At 56.6% G+C, this 17685-nt stretch overlaps 1 protein-coding gene across 1 annotated transcript in view; it reads left to right on the plus strand.

Moving 5' to 3' along the window:
- FADS2 (fatty acid desaturase 2) overlaps positions 1-14104 on the plus strand; it is a 30377-nt gene extending 16273 nt beyond the window's left edge. Inside the window, exons 6-12 of the mRNA XM_006173184.3 lie at positions 5245-5305; positions 5714-5790; positions 10644-10741; positions 10981-11077; positions 11348-11427; positions 11871-11996; positions 12364-14104. Of these exons, the coding sequence (XP_006173246.2) occupies positions 5245-5305; positions 5714-5790; positions 10644-10741; positions 10981-11077; positions 11348-11427; positions 11871-11996; positions 12364-12412 (588 nt within the window). The 3' untranslated portion in view covers positions 12413-14104. The remainder of the gene's footprint in view (positions 1-5244; positions 5306-5713; positions 5791-10643; positions 10742-10980; positions 11078-11347; positions 11428-11870; positions 11997-12363) is intronic.
- Positions 14105-17685: the final 3581 nt, after the last annotated feature.

Raw genomic sequence — 17685 nt, forward strand, 5'->3', positions numbered from 1 at the left:
TAGAGCCTCTATGTAAAAAAAAAAAACCGTATTTTTTTTTACTTTTCAGAAATACATTGATGATGTAAACCAAAGTTTAGAAGATCCTTGCTGCTTTTATGTAGATCTTAAGTGTGACCTTGTAGGGAGTCTAAGCATTTGTCAGGAGAGGCACCTTTGCCCTCGGTAAGGAGCAGTGTCTTGAATCGGCCATATTCCCAGCAGTGTTGGCATCCAAGGCTTGGAACACGGGGAGGAGAGAGTCTGTTCCTTCAATTAGCAACCCCTCTCCCGTTTCACATCCACCCGACAGAATATCTGAACAGAAACATGGGTTTTCTGTGACATAGTCAATTTTGAGGGAATTAGCCAAAGTTCAGCACTTCGGAAGCATGGAGCCTCCAGCTGGGCAGGGGTTTTATTCTCTGCCAAAATCCATGCTTGCGTTTTCTTTCTAGGAGACAGTTTGCTGGCTTTGATTTGAGGTGGCTAGGTAGTAGAGCTGATTAACTTGGGTCCACCTGATAAGAAGACAGAGGCTTCCCTTTCTGGGTGAGGCTTCATGTTGTAGATTTGTTGGCTGGCCTGACAAATGTTCTCTGTGTCCCTAACAACAAAATCTAGTCTCACCAGCTCTGCTGGCGAGAAGGTGCCTTTCCTTTCTGCGTGGTAGCCAGTGCAGTCTCTACCAACATCCCCTTCTCGAATGCCGGCTTCTGGGCAGAGGGTGCAGTGGGAAGTTTTGGGGATCTGGTCATCCAGTAGTAGCCAGTGGCATTTGAAAGACCACAGCCAGGGCCACAGTGCTCCGTGAAATCCCCTCTCTCCCACACTGGTGGGGGAAAGGCCAGCCATTTCTGGGTTCCTCGTGGGGCCACACCCCAGTGTCCACCAGACCATGCTGTCTGAAAGAGACCTTTCTTTTATGCTTAGAAAGTTCTTCCTTCACACATCGTTTCAATGTTTCTGGTTTCACTTTTGAATGTTTCACTATTGCCAAATGGGGTTTGACTAAGTTGTCCTAGCCTCACTTTTCTCAGAAGTCAGCCAGTTTCCCTGGAGCCCCCTCCTGGGTCACATCGCCTCTTCCGCGTGGGAGGCTGTTCTTCCCTGAACCCCAGCGCCTGGTCTGGGCTGAGTGTCCCTGTGAGGAACGCTGCCTGGGTGATGCGGGCGTCACGCCGATCTATCTGTGGCCCCCGCTAGCTCACTGTAAGCTTCTCATGGGCTGACTTACCCCTCCCAGAAAGGATTTATGTCTATAGATTCAGCCTTTCCATCCAGGAATATGGCATCTTTCTCCATTAATCTCTGGGAAAGGTTTTAACCTTTTCTTTGTGTGTCTCATGGGTGTCTCAGTTGAATTCTAGATAATTTGTTTCTTTGTCATCATGATAGCGGTTTCTCCAGTTTTCAGGAAAACTTGATATTTGCCTAGTTATGTGCAGCTAGTGTCCACTTAAATCTCTGTGATTCCAATTGTTTTTTTCAGTTGATTCTTCTGAATTCCCTGGGTAGATCATATCTTTAAAAATATAATGAAAATTTAGACCCTTTCTAAATTGCAGTAGCTCTACACTCTTACTTCTAGTTTGGTCTTTATGACGTTATTGGAACTTCCAGAACAGAGTTAAATAGTGGTGATGTCAAGGGCAATCTTGTTTTGCGCCCCACCCCCCTTTTGTCATATCATGTTGGGGACCAGTGAGGCCATTATCCCTGTAGCTCTGTTAATGGGCTCTCAGAAGCCGTGAGTGTTTCCACCCCCCGCCTGAGATCTTGTTTTTCCACCCAACTGGGAGGCTTCTCCTGTCCCATTGACTGTCTGAGCTGAGCCTCCAGGCTTCCTGCTTTAGGCAGATTTTTGAGAACAGGCCAAGTGGCCAGTACTCCTTTGGGGCACCCATGGCCCTCCTCTCAGGACCCTTGGGCTGGAGTCCTGCCATTCCTCGCATGCCTGCCTGGCCATGTTCCTCATTTCTCTGTGTGTGTGAGAGTGTGTGTGTGTGTGTGTGTGTGTGTGTGTGTGTGTGTGTGTGTGTGTGAGATGTAGGTTCCCTGAGGCAGGGTCTGGGCTTTACAACAGCTCCCCTCCCCCAACCCTGAACAGGCAATGAAGGCCCTTGTCATTCCTCAGACATTTTGTTTCAAAGCTGAAAAGCCCCCTGCACATGCCCCTGGCTGCCCCTCAGCCCATAATCCAAGCTTGGCCTTGTGGTCTATGGGGAGGCTGAGCCCAGGAGGGTCGGCCAGCCCAGGCCCAGGGTTGTGGGTCTCCAGACACCAGGCCACCAGGGCTGGAAGTGCTTTCCCTCCCTCTGCTTCTGACCTGTGTCCCCTTCAGCCTCAGCTTGAGGACATGTCAAAGCGAGCCTGATGTGTGACGACCCTACTGGAGGGCAGAGGCACATGTGGGTCCTCCAGGCCCTGTGGCCCCTGGTGGGGAGGAAGGCTGACTCCTGCTGAGTGAGTCCCTGGGCCCAGGTTGTGTTGAGTACCTCATGTGGGACATCACTTAATCCTGCTTGAGGAAGGAGCTATCATCAAACCCATTTTATAGATGAAATAGCTGAGGCTGGGAGAGGTGGAATAACTTGCTCAGGGTTACAGCTAGAAAAGGCAGCGTTACCACCCAGGTCCTGCCAGAAGCCACCATCTGCTGGACATAAGGGGAGAGTGTGTGTTGGTTCCTCCCAGCTTCCTGATGAATTAAGAAGCCAGGAGCCCGTCCTGCTAGCTTGGTACATTCTAAAATATCCCTCCCTGCTCCTCCCTGCGCCCTGACCTACAACTGAGCATTGCAAAGAGCTCAGCGTGTGGAAATCAAGAGCCAGAAGGCCGCTCCACGCCTGGTCTGGCATCCCGCGACCACAGCTGTGCTTCCTGGTTTTCAGAGGAAAGCCAGCGCCCCGGGGCAGCTGTACCTTGACGGGCGGGCGGCCTTGCGCTAGCTGAGGTCATTGAGATGGGAACAAATGCTGCGTGACGTATCGTGTCACCAGCCACCGGCGCACGTGTCACCGTGACTGGCCTTCCCTTCACAATCCTGAAGTGCTTTCATAGCCTTGCCATCGTCTGGACCCTCCACCACCCTGTGAAGGACCCATCGTACTTGCACTTGACAAACAGGGAACCCAAAGCTTGTGGAGCGGGGAGTGGGGAGTGAAGCAATTTGCTGAAGTAACTCCAAGCCTGGAGCCCCCGCCTCTCGAAGGCTGGGAAGCCCCGGGCTGACAGAGAGGCCTGCCGCAGCCCGAGGGCTGGGACCGGTCAGCTCCCGAGGGATAGTCTGAGGCCTTGAAGGGACATACATGGAGCCGCAGTGCTGACCGGGCGGGGGCAGCTGGGGGAGCGTCAGCCCCAGAATTGCCGTCGCCCCCTAATGGGCACCGTAAATAAGTGCAAACAAGGTGTTTGCTGGGCAAATGCAGCTTCAAACGAACTGTCCACATGCACCCATCCCTGAGTCATTCTTTGGGGACCCTCTGGCCTCTGCTGGCCTGCCTGGGCCACCCTAAGTGCTCACTCCTAGAGTAGAGAGTGTCCTCTGGGCCTGAGGCTGTCCCCTGGGATGACCTGCAGCAGAGATGTGGTGGGGAGGGCTCCTGTCTGGAGCCCGGGAGGCCCGCAGACACAGGGTAGGCCTGTTTCCTGTCTGGGAGGAGGTTAGAGCAGAAACCAGGAGCCTGTTCTGTAGACCACATGCTCCCTGGAATCCCAGACCACCAGACTGGCCGCTCAGGGGGTGCCTCTAGTCTTTCCCTCCTCTGGAAATTCATCTGAGACTGTGTCTGAAGCCACCTGGCTAGGACCGCTCCAAGGCCAACCTCAGTCCTGGCCTTGATGACAGTCTTCATGCAAAGGACATAACTTTCTGGGAACAAGTGAGACCCCTGCCAAGGCGCAGGAGGCTACATGGAACAAGGGAATCGATTCTGGTGATGCCTCGGCCGGTGTGCTGTGGCCACGGTCGTTGGTGCCAAGCTGCATGTCCTGGGGACAGGCTTGGCTTTGCTTCCTGCCAGGGCCCCTCCGTTCGGGAGTCTCTGGGCCCTCCCTATGGTTTTGACAATGGGCTCCCACTCTGTGTTCTCACCTGGAGAAAGGGGCATCAGCATAGAGGACGTGCAGGGTTTCTCCATCTGCAGCTTTCTTTGGTCTCCCAGCTGCAATAAGCAGGCGTGGACATCACTGGGTGAGGGTGCCACTGACCGTTGGAACCGAGGAGGGGCAGATGAGGTGCGTGTCCCAGGGGTCAGCCTGTGGCATTTATGCCCCTTGGCTCCCCTTAACGACCAGTGATTTGGATGCCAAACAGGGCTCGGGCGGATTAAGTGACCTGTGCAGGGTCTAAGTGCTGGGGAGAGGCAGAGCCCAAGGCCACCCTGCACAGCCCCCACCATCGCAGGCCAGAGCAGGCGCCCCTCTGTGAGCGGCATCTTTGGGTCTCGGTCTCTGAGAAGCAGGGTGGGCTGGTCCCTGGAGTGGAAGGGCTGCAGGAATCCTGTGAGGCCACAGCTCCCCTCTGCTTCAGGCTCAGTGCAGCCAGTGCTGCTCTGTACAGTGAGGCTGCCCATGCCCTAGCCAGCTCTCCTTATGCAAACGTCTGGGCAGCTGGGTCTCCTGGGTGGGACATGGTGACCTCCTGGCCTGCTGGCATCCTCCAAGTGAAAAACCTCAGCCTGGAAATTATGGGAGGCTCTGCAGAGGTTGGTGCTTTCTGCCCGGTGACTGTTTACAATTTCCCAGGCTCTTACCTGAGCTCTCCCAGCCACAGCGGGCTCCAGGGATCTCCTCAGGGGGATCCAGGAGCTTTTCTCTCTCCCAAAGGGGTGAAGACTGGCCAAGGAGCTCCCTCCGGGTACCCGTGCCTGCTGTAGGAGTTGTTGAATTGTGCATTCGCTTAGCAAACTTTTTATTTTGTGCCTATTCCATGGGCTCTCAGCTTTCTTGGATTCGGGTCCCAGTCAGGCCACTTCTTGTGGGGCCAGGCTTGGGCGGCGACTTGACCTTGAGCCTCAGCTCACAGAGTGTGTGAGTTGAGGCCTGCAGGGGACCTAGCTCAGGTTGGGCAGGAGCAGCGAAGGCATAGGAAGTCCCGGGGCAGCCGGGAGCCCAGAGGGGCCCAGCCTTGGGGGCTCAGGGTGCAGACAGACAGGTCCTGGAGCAGGAGGAGGGGACCGTGGCTGCAGAGCATGCGGAGGAGGGCATGGGAGCCTGTGGCTGAGGGATGCTGGGTGCTCATGGTCTCTGCTCTCTCCTCAGTACGGCCAGAAGAAGCTGAAATACCTGCCTTACAACCACCAGCACGAGTACTTCTACCTGAGTGAGTGCTGGACCCCCATAACCACACCTCGGACCCCCTTCTCAGCCCATTGTGGCATCTCTCTCCCCTCCCACCTGATGCCCTTCCAGACCCAGAAAGTAACACCAAACCTGTCAGAGGAGAAGACACCTCAGCAGCCATCCTGGGCAAACCCCTCCTGGCCTGTAATACAGAAGGGACCCAGAGGCGCAGGCACCTGCCCAGGGTCCCACACTCCCTGATCCTGGGCAGGGTGCCAGTGGGTGCTGTCTGCTCCCAGCCCCATCCCGGGCCCCGAGGCCCAGCTGCCTCTGCCCATGAATTGCAGAGCTGGTGCCATGTTCAGTGTTCTGCCCCTGGCTCTTCCCTGTCACCTAACCCTGACAGTGGGACAGGCCACTCTAAGCACCTCTGCTCTCTCTCCTGCAGTTGGGCCGCCCCTGCTCATCCCCATATACTTCCAGTACCAGATCATCATGACCATGATTGTTCACAAAGACTGGGTGGTGAGTCCAGGGGGCCCAGGAGTGGGGGGAGGAGGGTGACTGGGGCGGGTGGGGCCTGTGGGGCCCCAGGTGTCTCCTCCTGGGATGGCTGCTTTCAGTCTCAGAAAGGGACTTGCTCTGAGGCTACCAGGACCCAGCAAGGCCATAGCACCCCAACCCTAACACAGGGCATCCACTGAGAAAGCCACTGCCTTGGCATGGCCCCCTCAGAAATTTCTGAAGGCAATGTGATGAGAGCTGAGTGCAGAGGCCACCCATCTAAGGCTCCACTCCCACCTCCAAGACCCGGTGAACGGATTCTGGGTGGCACATGGAGAGGAGCCAGGCACTGGGTGAGATGACAGGCGTGTTAGTTTACTAAGGCTGCAGAAGAAAGGGCCACCAAGTGAGGGGCACGTCTGTTAAACAACAGAATTGTATTGGCTCAGTTGTGGAGGCTAGAGGCTGGGACAGAGGTGTCTGCAGAGTTGGTCATTCTGACAGCTGTGAGGAGGGGTCCGGCCCAGGCCTCTCTCCTTGGCTTGTGGGTGGACACTCCATCGTCTTCTCTGAGTCTCCCCTATCCATTATCTTCCCTTTGCATTTCTGTGTCTGTGTCCAGACTTCCCCCTTTGTATAAGGACACTAGTCGTGGTGGATCAGGGCCAGTCCTAATGAGCTCATTTAACTAATTACATGGGCACTGACCTGAGTAAGGTCATGCAGTGAGGTCCTGGGGACTAAGACTTCAACGTACACGTATTTAGGGGACATGGTCCAGCCCATAACACCAGGCTTGGTGGAATCCCTGGATTCTACCCCTAGAGAGAGCAAGGGCCCCTGGAGACGGCCCTGCAGCAAGGGGCGCAGGCTTTATGTAGGTGTGCAGGCCTGATTCTGCAGAGATGACAGTGCGCCCACAGTGGACACCCTAGGTGGGACAGTCACCCTGGGCAGAGCCTGCTTTTGTCAGAGCGGGGTTCACTGGGACAGGAACAGGACCCCTGCCCTTGGGACCAAGTGGATAGTCACTTAGCTGGTCTTTTTTTTTTTTTTTTTTTTAACCCAGTTTCATAAATGAGGATATTGAAACTTGGAGAGTTGCAGATTTGCCCAAGGTGACAAGGGCCTCCCAGTCCCGCAGCCTCGGCGCTTCTCCCACACCTCAGCCTCCGCTCTGTAATAGCAGGACCTCATGTTTGTAAAACAGTTTAAGGGCTTCCAAGTACTTTGTTTTACATTCTCTCCTTGGCTTTATGGGCAAAGGTGCTGACTAATTATGTTAAGAGGGCCAAGCCTGGGGCTCAGGTGGAGGAGGGGTGTTTGGAGAGGAGGTGTGACTCTGAACTCTCTGCCAAGCCCTGTGCCAGTAAAACCTGTAAGGTATACTTTTTAATTAGTACTGTGTTTCAGGAACAGTTACATCGTTTAACCACTGTTGCCTACGTTATATTGTTTAACCAATCCTGTTTCGGTAGGTATGGGCCGGAGGGAAGAGGTTTCTGGATCAGTTAAGAGGTGGGAATTTGAACCCTAATTTCCTACCCCTGTGGTATTTCCACCAGGGATCACCTGGGCCCTAGAAGGGGTCACAGCTGAAAAGGATCATGGTGCTGCTCCTGGGGGCACAATCATCTGTTTTTCTGGCAGGTGACTCCTGACGTGAATTTTTAATCCTTCAAAAAATTTTTTTAAACTGTGTTTGTTCCCTAAAGAACGAAGTATTAAACAGGGACAGCAGAAAAGGGAATCAGACTATGTATCCAAATGGGGCAGACAGCAGAGCCAGGGAAATTTGATCAGGGCCCTCAGGGCAGGGCTCTCGTGCCAGGGAATAAGGTTCAAGCTTGGGCTCCTTCTGCAAAACATTGGCTGATTGCAACCAGGCCTGGCACCAGACCCAGCACTCCCCTCAGGGGCTGGCACGGGGCAGAGGCATCCCTGTGTTGTGGTTTTCTGATTTACAGTAGCAGTGAGCTTCAGGGCCACGTGCAGCTGTAACATGGGGTGGTGTTCCTCAACAGGGGCGATTCTTTTGGGCCACTTGGCAATATCTGGAGACATTTTTGATGGTCACAGCTCAGGGCGGGGATGGAGAGCTACTGGCGTCTAGTGGACATCTAGCCAGGGAGGCAGCTAAACATCCCACTGTGTGCAGGACAGCCCCCCACAACTGAGCATTGTCCAGACTCACATGCTAACCGTCAGCTTCCTGGAGGTCTGCTGTATCTGACACCACTAACTGCTCCTTTTTGAAATTCTCCCTGTCAGCTTCCAAGTCCCACCTCTGCTGGTTCTCCTCCATCTGTTTTCCTGTACCTCCTTCATCTCGTACCCCCTGAAGCCAGTGGTCCTGGGGTCACATAATCACTCTGCACAAAAATAAGTAAGCATAACTCCTGTTAATACACATGAACCAGGAGGAGGTACAGCTCAGTGGTAGAGCATATACTTGGCACGCACAAGGTCCTGGGTTCAATCCCATCCAGTACCTCCATCAACAACAACAAAAATATATTCTTAAAGTTACATATGTACCTACTACTGCACTACATGCACACAAAAAAGGAATTTAAATGAATGTGATGAAAAGTAGGAGCAGAACTGAAAATACTTGCTTCCTCCTACCCCCTTAAAGATCACCTCAGCCCCGAGGTCTTGCCCTCTGCCCGCTACCGGCCCTTCAGGTTCCCCTCCCCACCTGCTCCCCTGACCCCTTTTCCTCAGCACAAGACACTGACACCAGGGACCAGCCTAGATTCCTCATGACCAAGCAGTCGCCAGATGGAGCTGCCCCTGCTTCCTAAATAGTTCTGTAATCTGTTACCCCCTCATCAATGCTGTGGGTCCTGGTTTGGGCGTCCATCATCGTTTCATCCCTGAGCTACTGAAAGGACATAATCTCCTCACTTCCACTTGGCTGGGATTGATTTTATGATCCAAATGGGACCATGTTCTCTCCATGAGTCTTCACTGCGAGCGAGGCAGAGATCAGTCTCCCCAGATGGACGTGACCTGGCCTCAACCTCTCACCGAGGGCAGGTGGCCAAGGCCCTACCTTCTTGGGCTGGAGTATATGGAGCATATAAAATGTATTAAACACAGCCCCTGCCCGATCGCCTCTCTGGGCTTTCATTTGTATTGTCGTCATTCTGCAAACATCCATCCTACTGTTTTTCACTTGGCTCACCTCTGGTGTATCCTGGCCCACCTCAAGCACCACCTCCTGATGGAGACCTTTCCTAAACCAGAATTGTGCTGGGAGCTCACGCCATGCTCCCATCACCCCTTAATAATGTGTCCCCTTCTGTATGACATTGGAGGGATCTCTGTATAAGTCTGTCCTTATAGATGAGGGGCTTCTGAGGGGCTTCATTTTGCCCCCAGCACCTAACTCAGCCCCTGACACAGAGAAGGCATTCACTGAATTTTTGTGGAGCCTAACTGGACAGAGCTCGTTTGAAAGTTGAGTTTGCCGAGCAGATAAGGGGAGAAAGAGCCTCCAGGCGGATACAGCCCAGGCGCCGCAGCACGGCCTGGCCGGGCAGCACAGAGTTCTGGAGACTGGCTGGCTGCAGATGAGGCCATGCCAGTGGGCAGGCATGTAAAGGTCCTGTGCGTCCTACCCAGGGGCTGATTTTTATCCTTTGTCACTCAGTGGAGAAGAAGGCCAGTGACAGCTTTGAGGATGGCAATAATGTGATCCAGTTTGCATGTCAGGAAGATCTCTGGTGGCACGGTAGTTCAGGGACCAGACTGGAGTTGTTAGAGCTCATACTTGTGGGCTGTGCTTACCGTTGTAACAACTTCAAGCCACGTAGAACCTCAGGGGAATGTTCTTTCCCCACTGTGCGGACGGAGGAGCAGACACAGCTCAGATTACTGACAACTACACAGAATCGGGGTGAAGCTGTAATTAACCCCAGCAGCCTGACTTGGAGCCTGTGCTCTGATCACTACCCAGCCGAGTCTGTGGGGAGGAGAAGTGGTCAGGGAGAGGAAACAGTCAGTGCAAAGGCCCTGAGGTGGGAACAGGCTGGGGCGGGGTGGCTGAGGAGAAAGTGGTTCCCAGTCCCCGTGAGCTATTCTGGGTGGGGTGGGAGGGCTTTGCAGGGGAAGATCGTCTTCTTGGAGCTAAGATGGTCACTGTAGAGACCAGTGGGAGGCTACTGCTGTGTCCAGCAGAAGCACATGGCCTTGAGGGGCCGTTAGGAGGTTGGGTGCTTGCCAACAAGGCTATGATGGCGGGCAGAGCAGCAGAGGCAGCCAGGGGACGTGCTTGCCCAGGAAGTGAGGGCAGAGTAGAAGAGGGGACAAGAGGAGAATCAGGTCTGGGAAGAAGGCCAGTAGCGTCAGAGGTTGCTGGGAGGCCCTTGAGGTAGGCGACGTCTGGCGTCCCCGGCCTTTATCATTCTGGTGTGAGTGGCCAGGAGGAGGTCTAGATGCTGCTGTGCAGTTGTGAGCATGCAGATGTCAGGGGCTTTGTGCAGATGGTAAATCCACCTTTAGAATCTCTGGGACTACGAAAGGGCTGCTGACCCCCGGCCCTTCCCTGTGGCTGCCCCTCGGCTCGCATCTGCTGGGCCCCATCCCTGTTTGTTTCCCTAAAACGCAGAGCATACAGCATCCCTCGGTCTGCTGAAACACTCAGCATTTCCCTAGACGTAGAGAGTGTTGGAGTGTTGCGCACACTCTGTGCTGGCAGGTGTCGCGTCCTCAGTGGGCCTGGTGCCCAGCTCCCTGAAGGCCCACTGGGGTTTCTTGGCCACCTTTGCCTAGCGGTGAGTGTGAGGCGCTGTGTACACATCTGTGGTCAGGACACCATCCCAGGGAGAGTGGGGCACTCCCACATCTAACCGTGTTTCTCTCCGCAGGACTTGGCCTGGGCCGTCAGCTACTATGCCCGTTTCTTCATCACTTACATCCCTTTCTATGGTTTCCTGGGATCCATCCTTTTCCTCAACTTCATCAGGTGCCTGAGCTTTGCTGGTTAATAATCCTTGGTCCCTCAAGCGCTGGCGTTGATGGGGGCTTTGATGTGAAGGCCTGCGAGGAAAGGCTCAGAAGTCCCCAGTTCCTGCCCCAGCGCCTCATCAGGGGCTGCACTCACCCCCCACGCCTGCCCTGGGCTGCTTCGGGTTGGGAGGGAGGCTCTGTTCCCACAAGGTGCCTGGGCACCATGAAGACTGAGCCAGCCGTGCTCGCTTCCAGGTTCTTGGAGAGCCACTGGTTTGTATGGGTCACGCAGATGAGCCACATCCCCATGGATATTGACAACGAGGCCTATCGTGACTGGTTCAGCAGCCAGGTGAGGGTGGCCAGAAAGCTGGCCACGGGGCCCTGCAGAGCCTGGACTGAGATCCATGTCCTTGGCCTTCAGAAACTTGGCTGCCCGGTGGACCCAGCGTCGTGCTGGGAGGCACAGGGCTGGGCAAGAAAGGGTGGCAGGAAGCTTTTGGAGCGACTAGTGGGGAATCTGGGCAGGGCAGTGAGACCCGGGTAAGGCTGGGCCTTGTGGGAAGGAGACGGGCCCTTCGTGCTTTTGCTCCCGCCCACTCACCCCCCTCCCCCACCACAGCTGTCGGCCACCTGCAACGTGGAGCAGTCCTTCTTCAACGACTGGTTCAGCGGGCACCTCAACTTCCAGATCGAGCACCAGTGAGCGCAGGCGTGGGGGCTGTTGTGGGGGGCAGTGGGCCCCAGACCCACCTGGGCAGAGGTGGGCAGATGGGGGCTGCCTCTCTTCCCCTGTGAGGTCTCCCACTGGCCCTTGAACATGTTTCCTGCGGCCAGCCCTGCTGAGGCCAGGAGAGGGGCTCGCGTGCCTTGTGCCGTGTGGTCATAGTGCTGACCACCCCCTCACGTGTGGCCTGGCATCTCCCTTGATTGTGTGAACCTAGCAGGCTGGGGTGATCAGTCCCTTTATTGACAGGGAGCCCAGCCCTCCGCCTTCCACATGCCAGTCCCGTGTGCCTACCCCCAACCAGTGGGCACATGGGGAGAGGGGGATGGACAGGGCTCCCAGGCCTGGCTGGCCTCTGTGTAGGCCAGGGGAGGAGATAGGCACTTCCTTACACCAGGGCCCCCCACGCTCTCCCCAGCCTCTTCCCCACTATGCCCCGGCACAACTTGCACAAGGTCGCCCCGCTGGTGAGGTCCTTGTGCGCCAAACACGGCATCGAGTACCAGGAGAAGCCGCTGCTGCAGGCCCTGCAGGACATCACCGGGTAAGGGGGCCCTTGGGTGCCAGGGCCCCTTGAGGTCCCTGGGGCACAGGGAGGGGACTGAGATGCACCTTTCTGGGACCATCCCTGCTGGAGACCATGGTGACAAGAGAGGTCCAGCCACCTCTGGCATTGGTGTCCCCACCAGGGCCCGCCCTCACTGTCAGTTGCCTGACCTCTCTCTGGGTTGGATGAGGACCTTCCCATGGTCCTTCCACATGGGGTCCCCTGGGGAGCCCTGAGCTAACACCCTTGCAGGTTGAGAGCTGAGAGGAGGCACCCACACTCCCAACCCCCCATTTCCCAGGGATCCCTAGGCCTTGGCCTCTTGTGTCCTGGTCCCTGACTGTCCCTCCCCCTTTCTTCCCAGGTCCCTGAAGAAGTCTGGGCAGCTGTGGCTGGACGCCTATCTCCACTAAATGAAGCTGCAGCCCTCAGGGCACCCATGGGGAAGGGGGAGCTGGTGGGGGTGATGGTCAAAGGGAAGTGTGGGATTTTATTCTGAGGGGTATGGTGAAGCTGTGGGATATGCTGGCTTGCAGACTCTGATTTTGGTCTTTCCTGTTTTGCTGTCTGGTTTCACTGCCTTCACCCTTCCTCATGGGGCCTGTGCTGTCAGCCCGGCTCTCCCCAGCCAGGAGCAGAGAGCCAGGTGGCTCCAACCCGGCCTTCACCCTTGGCCCCTGAACAGCTGCCAGACCAGAGGTGCACCAGGGCTGCCTGTGACCCCCCCTTGCGGCCTGGCCTCCAGGCTTCACCCCCACCCTCTTTTCTCCCTCAGATGCTCTTGAGGTCCAAGGGGCTGGGTCCTAGCCAGTAGGATGGCTCCCTGGCCCTGCAGGCCCGGCTCTGCCCTCTGCCAGCTGCCCACCGCTTGCCCTTACATGGGGCGGCGCACTTTGCGCCTGAGGGCTTCTTCCCACTGCCGAGATCAGTACTCGGGGCATCCCTGCAGGCCCCGCTTTTTCTTCAGATGTTGGGGCCCTAGCCCTGACTCCAGGCTCCCTTTGCCTGCAGCACAGCCAGCTCAGGCCTCAGGGACCAGGGAAATGTCCTCCTGGGCCCACTGGAGCCGTCTGACCCAGGACTCCAGGACAGTTCCATCCCATCTCCAGAGCCTGTGACCTTGGGTCCCAGGGAGCAGGGCCACAGATGGGCTCAGGAGAAGCAGCGGCCAGGTTGTAGGCTCAGCCCTGTTCCCTATCCCTGTTCAGATGTGTGTCCTGGTTGGGAGGCCTAAGATTCCGAAGCAATCAGAACTTTCCCCCCAAATGTTCCGCTACCTGCCAGGCACTGCCAGCCAGAACCTGGTCATTTGGGCCCTATAGGCCGCAAGAGGGCGCTGGAGTGGGGGGGTGCTCATCACAGCCCCTCCTCGGGTTGCGGCTACCAGCGGACGTGCTCTTTCGTGGTCTTCCACGTGCTTGTGTCTTTTCCTGGTTTTTCTAAGCTTTTGCTACAGGTACATTCTGATGGGGGCAGTGGGACTGGGCCCTGTGACAATCTGCCTTTGACTACCTGCCCCTCAAAGCCTCCCCAGGCCCTGCAGTGGGCTGAGCTGGGCTCACTCACTGGGGCCATGGTGGCCCTGACTGTCAGGAGGGCCACGGGGCACAGAGGGAAGAAGTCCTAGAGAAGGTGACCCTGAGGATCCAGGGGCTTGGGAGGGGACCTAATGAGGACCAAGTGGGACAAGGAGGGGTCAGGGCTGGAGGCCAGGCAGCTGAGGGGACAGGAAAGTGAGAGGGGAGGGTGCGGAGCCTGGCGCCACTGGGAGGACCCAGCGCTGCTGCATTTGGAAATTAACCCACTAACCAGTATGTAGTCTCGGGGGCGGGATAGGACAGGAACCAGTTCGGAGTGGGGGCTTTCAGGGGAGGGTGTCTGTTCCCCCAGCTCCGGCCAGCTAGGAGGGACCAGCCCTCCTGTGACAGACCTTCGAGTTGCTGTTGCAACATGGACGCGCCTGAGGCCCTCCGGCTGAGAACTGGCTGGCCCAAAGGGCCACTGTCCCTCCCCAGAGGCGGAATGGATCCATAGGGAACTGATCTTAATTTTTATCATGTTGCTTCCCCCACCTACATTTTTGGAAATAAAAGAAGTTAATTTTATTCTCAGTTCCTTGATTAGCGCCAGCCTGATGCCAGGCTGGGTGTTGATGGAGGAAGGGGCCTGGGCACCAGGGAGGGTGCCACTGTTTCCCCCTCCCCTACACTCCTGCTCAGAAGAGAATTTCCTTTATTCTTCCCTGAAGTGCACTCCAGGCCAAGAATTTTAGGCAAGTGACCCAAATAAATGGCCCTGCTTCCTCTTCCTGGGAACTCTCCACAGCTCCCAAAAACCCACCGCCACTGGAGCCACGTGGGGCTTTCTGGAAGGTCTCTGGAGGGCAAGGGACTGGTACACGCCACCTTGCGGACATCCTCATTCTCCATCCCTCTCCTCATCTTCATCCTGGGACCAGCTGTGGGCACATGTGGGCTCAGGTCGACTGGCCTCTGCTGGACTCCCCTGGTTAGTGCACCGAGTGCTAGGGACAGAGAGCCCCAGAAGGGGCTGAGGAAAGCTCTAGAGACCAGTCTGTCTTCTGGCCCCTGTGCCCATGCAGTGGCACATTTGGTGCCCACAACTGGGCCTGTGCCATCCCAGCCTAGTGTTACGGGTGTAGGCCATGGCATGGAGGCGGGTCCTAGGGCTGTCTGACACCCAAGCCTGGGGAGAGGCCAAAGGAATGTGCCACTTAGCCTCTTGGTGGCCCCTACAGTGCTCTCTGACCACCCACCTCTGGACTGGCTCAGCTGGCAGGTCAAGCTGGGCGTGCCAGGGAAGGGCCAGGAGGTTCAGTGGGGCCAGCACCTCAGGGGCCCCCCACCTGGTTTTGCATCTTACAGCAGGGCTGGAGAGGGCACCAGAGTAGGCCCTTGTCCCCCCTCTTTCTCTGCCTGTGACCTCAGGATAGTCAGCAGGGACAGCCAGCTGATCTGGGTAGGGTGTGTTTGATCCCCCCCAGGGGCACAGGGACTCTGGAGTAGGACCCAGGGTTCCAGAAGCCCCAAACCAGGAGGTAGAGACAACCCCTGGCTCACTGAGTGGCCTTGGGTGAGTCATTTGCCCTCCCCAGCCCTCTCATTTATACAATGAAGGGACTGGGCGATAGGGCTCTAAGGATGCTGTGAGCCCCTGGCCTTGCCCCGATGCCCATTAGAGGCCTTTGAGCCTGGAAGATCTTGTGGAACATACCTTCAGTCCCTCTTACCTGTGCCTATGTTCTGCCTCCTACCTGGGCTGGGCCTGGCACCCTGACTCCCAGGATGGTACAGTACAGCCACAGACACACATGCACGCAGGCACCTGTGCATGCACACCCCTGCACCTCTGCCATCTGTAAGTCTAGGGTTTGTCACCAGTGACAACCAGGATCTGGAGTCTGGCGGGGGGTGGAGGGGAGAGGGGTGAGGAAGACTCTGCTGCGGCCATGAGGGCACCAGGTAAATCTTGCCCCAGGTCAATGGGCACCTGGATCTTCTGTAACTTCTTCCTCCAAATCCCTGCCTTGTCCTGAGGTCTTACCCTTGGGGCAAGAAGCTGGGGACACCCATACCTGCTCTCTGCCCATTGCCCCTCTTGTCCCCATACCCCGCTGAGGCTCTTGCCCCAAAAGCAGAATCATGGGTTTTGATCCCCATCCTCTGCCAAAGTCGTGACATCCTAACATGCAAGGCCCCAAGGGATCACAGGACCAAAGCTCCATTCACAGGGGAGGCTGAGGCCAGTGGGAAAGGACACTGGCAAGCATCAGGGTCCCTGCTCCTCACCACCCTGCACTCTGCCTGGCCATCTCCTTCACCCCCGACAAGGGAAGAGCTGTTTCCCAGACCAAGGACTCCTCCCACCCTATCAAGTCAAAGGTCAGACTGGCTGGAGTGGGTGGAGCGGGTCAAGTGGGTTGAGATATGCAGGGAGTTAGCCCCTGTGGAGGGGATAAGGGCTCGCCCATAGTGAGGTGGCTACCCTGATAAAAGGGTATCAGCTCTGTGGGTGGCATGGGCATGTGCGGGTGCCAGGCCCAGAGGAGGGGCTGGCAGAGGAGCCTGGGCTGTGTGTGGACCTGGAGCCCCAGACGTGGTCACTGGCCCGGCGAGTTCTCAGGTTCTGGGCGGCACTGCAGGCGCAGCATTCCCGCTGGGTGGGGACGGCTGTCCTGGGATCCAGGGTGTTAATGTTTCCCTGATAGGGCATCTGAACCACCGCAGGAAAGGCATGAGGGGACTGTCTGCTCAGGGGATTGCCATCCCAGGGTACACAAGGTGCCAGGAGTCAGCAGGTGGCCGCAGGAAAGGAGACTCACAAAGAGAACAGCCAATGCAGAGGCCCTGAAGCTGGGACTTGCTCTGGATCTAAGTTTGCTTTCAAGGCTGGAAGTACCTTTCAAGGACGAAACAGGCTTGGAGGCAGCCAAGTGCTCGTCCCAGTTGAGAGCAGGTGGTGGCCCCAGGGCGGTGGACTAATGCATAACATTTTAAAGTAAATGTCTGAGGCCTGATGCTGGAGGCCCTAAGCAAAAAGCCTTCCACACAGCATCCCTTTTATCTTCCGTCACCCTAGGAAGGCGTATTACCAATCAGAGAGGTTGTACAACTTCCCCAAGGTCACAGAGCCTTGAGTCCAGGCAGAGGCAGGGCGCTCCCCCTGGCTGTCTGATTCCAGAGAAGAGGGGGTAGGAGCTGCGTGGAGTGGGTCAGGGTGGGGCTGGGTGGTCCCCGGAAAGATCAGATAAGAAATGCAGTATCTGCACCCCTTCCACCTCCTGCAGGGAGCCCAGTCCAGGACCATGGGCGCCCTGACAAAGCATGGGGGACAATCCTGCAGCTGGTGGGGAAGCTCGGGCTCTCACTCCAGAAGGTCCTTCAGAGAAATCCTAGCTCAGCATTTCAATTTTATTTTTTAAGCTGCTGACATTTCTTCAAATGGAAGCTTCCGCTCACCTTGGAGCAGCTGAAGTGTGTGGGTACTAGGAGCAGAGGGGTCCAGGAGCCCAGCTCTCCCTCCCCACCTTCAGGAAGCTCTAAGGGGCAACTCAAAGCCCTCCCCAGAAGTGTCCACATGCCACAGGCCCAGGACAGCCACACCCATTTTCCAAGATGAGGAGCCCAAGCCTTAGCAAAGGGAAGTATCTTGTTTTCAGATCCCAGGGACGGAAACAGCCGCTTCCCAGGGGTCCAACTTGACTCCTTCTCTGCAGCAACTGCGGGCAAGCACCTGGCCCCAGACAGGTGTGGAGGAAATCCGGTGTCACCTCCTGCGGGCCACTGAGCACAGCCAGGCTGGATCCCTGCCAGTGTGATGCCAAGTGTGGTACTGAGATCAGCAGGGGGCCCACCGCCTGTGGGCCCTCTGAGCCCCTCAGCATGGAGGCTGCAGGAGGCCAGTACAGATCCAAGACATAGGGGCTTCTCCTCCAGTACACCTGGGGCACCTGCAACCACGGCCCTCAGCCCTGGCCCTCGCCGGCTGACAACCCCTGTCCCATTGTGGAGTAAAGTGAGGGGAGCCCAATGTGACCGGCCACAGTTGCTGGTGAATAGGTGAAGAAAGGAAGAGACCAGGGCCTCAGGGCATCCAAGCCTGGAGCAGAGGCCAGCTCCCCCGCCCAGAAGAGGGGAACTCAGAAAGCCACTCCCCACCCTCCCAC

The sequence above is a fragment of the Camelus ferus genome, chromosome 10 (assembly GCF_009834535.1).
Source record: "Camelus ferus isolate YT-003-E chromosome 10, BCGSAC_Cfer_1.0, whole genome shotgun sequence".
Lineage (NCBI taxonomy): Eukaryota > Metazoa > Chordata > Mammalia > Artiodactyla > Camelidae > Camelus > Camelus ferus.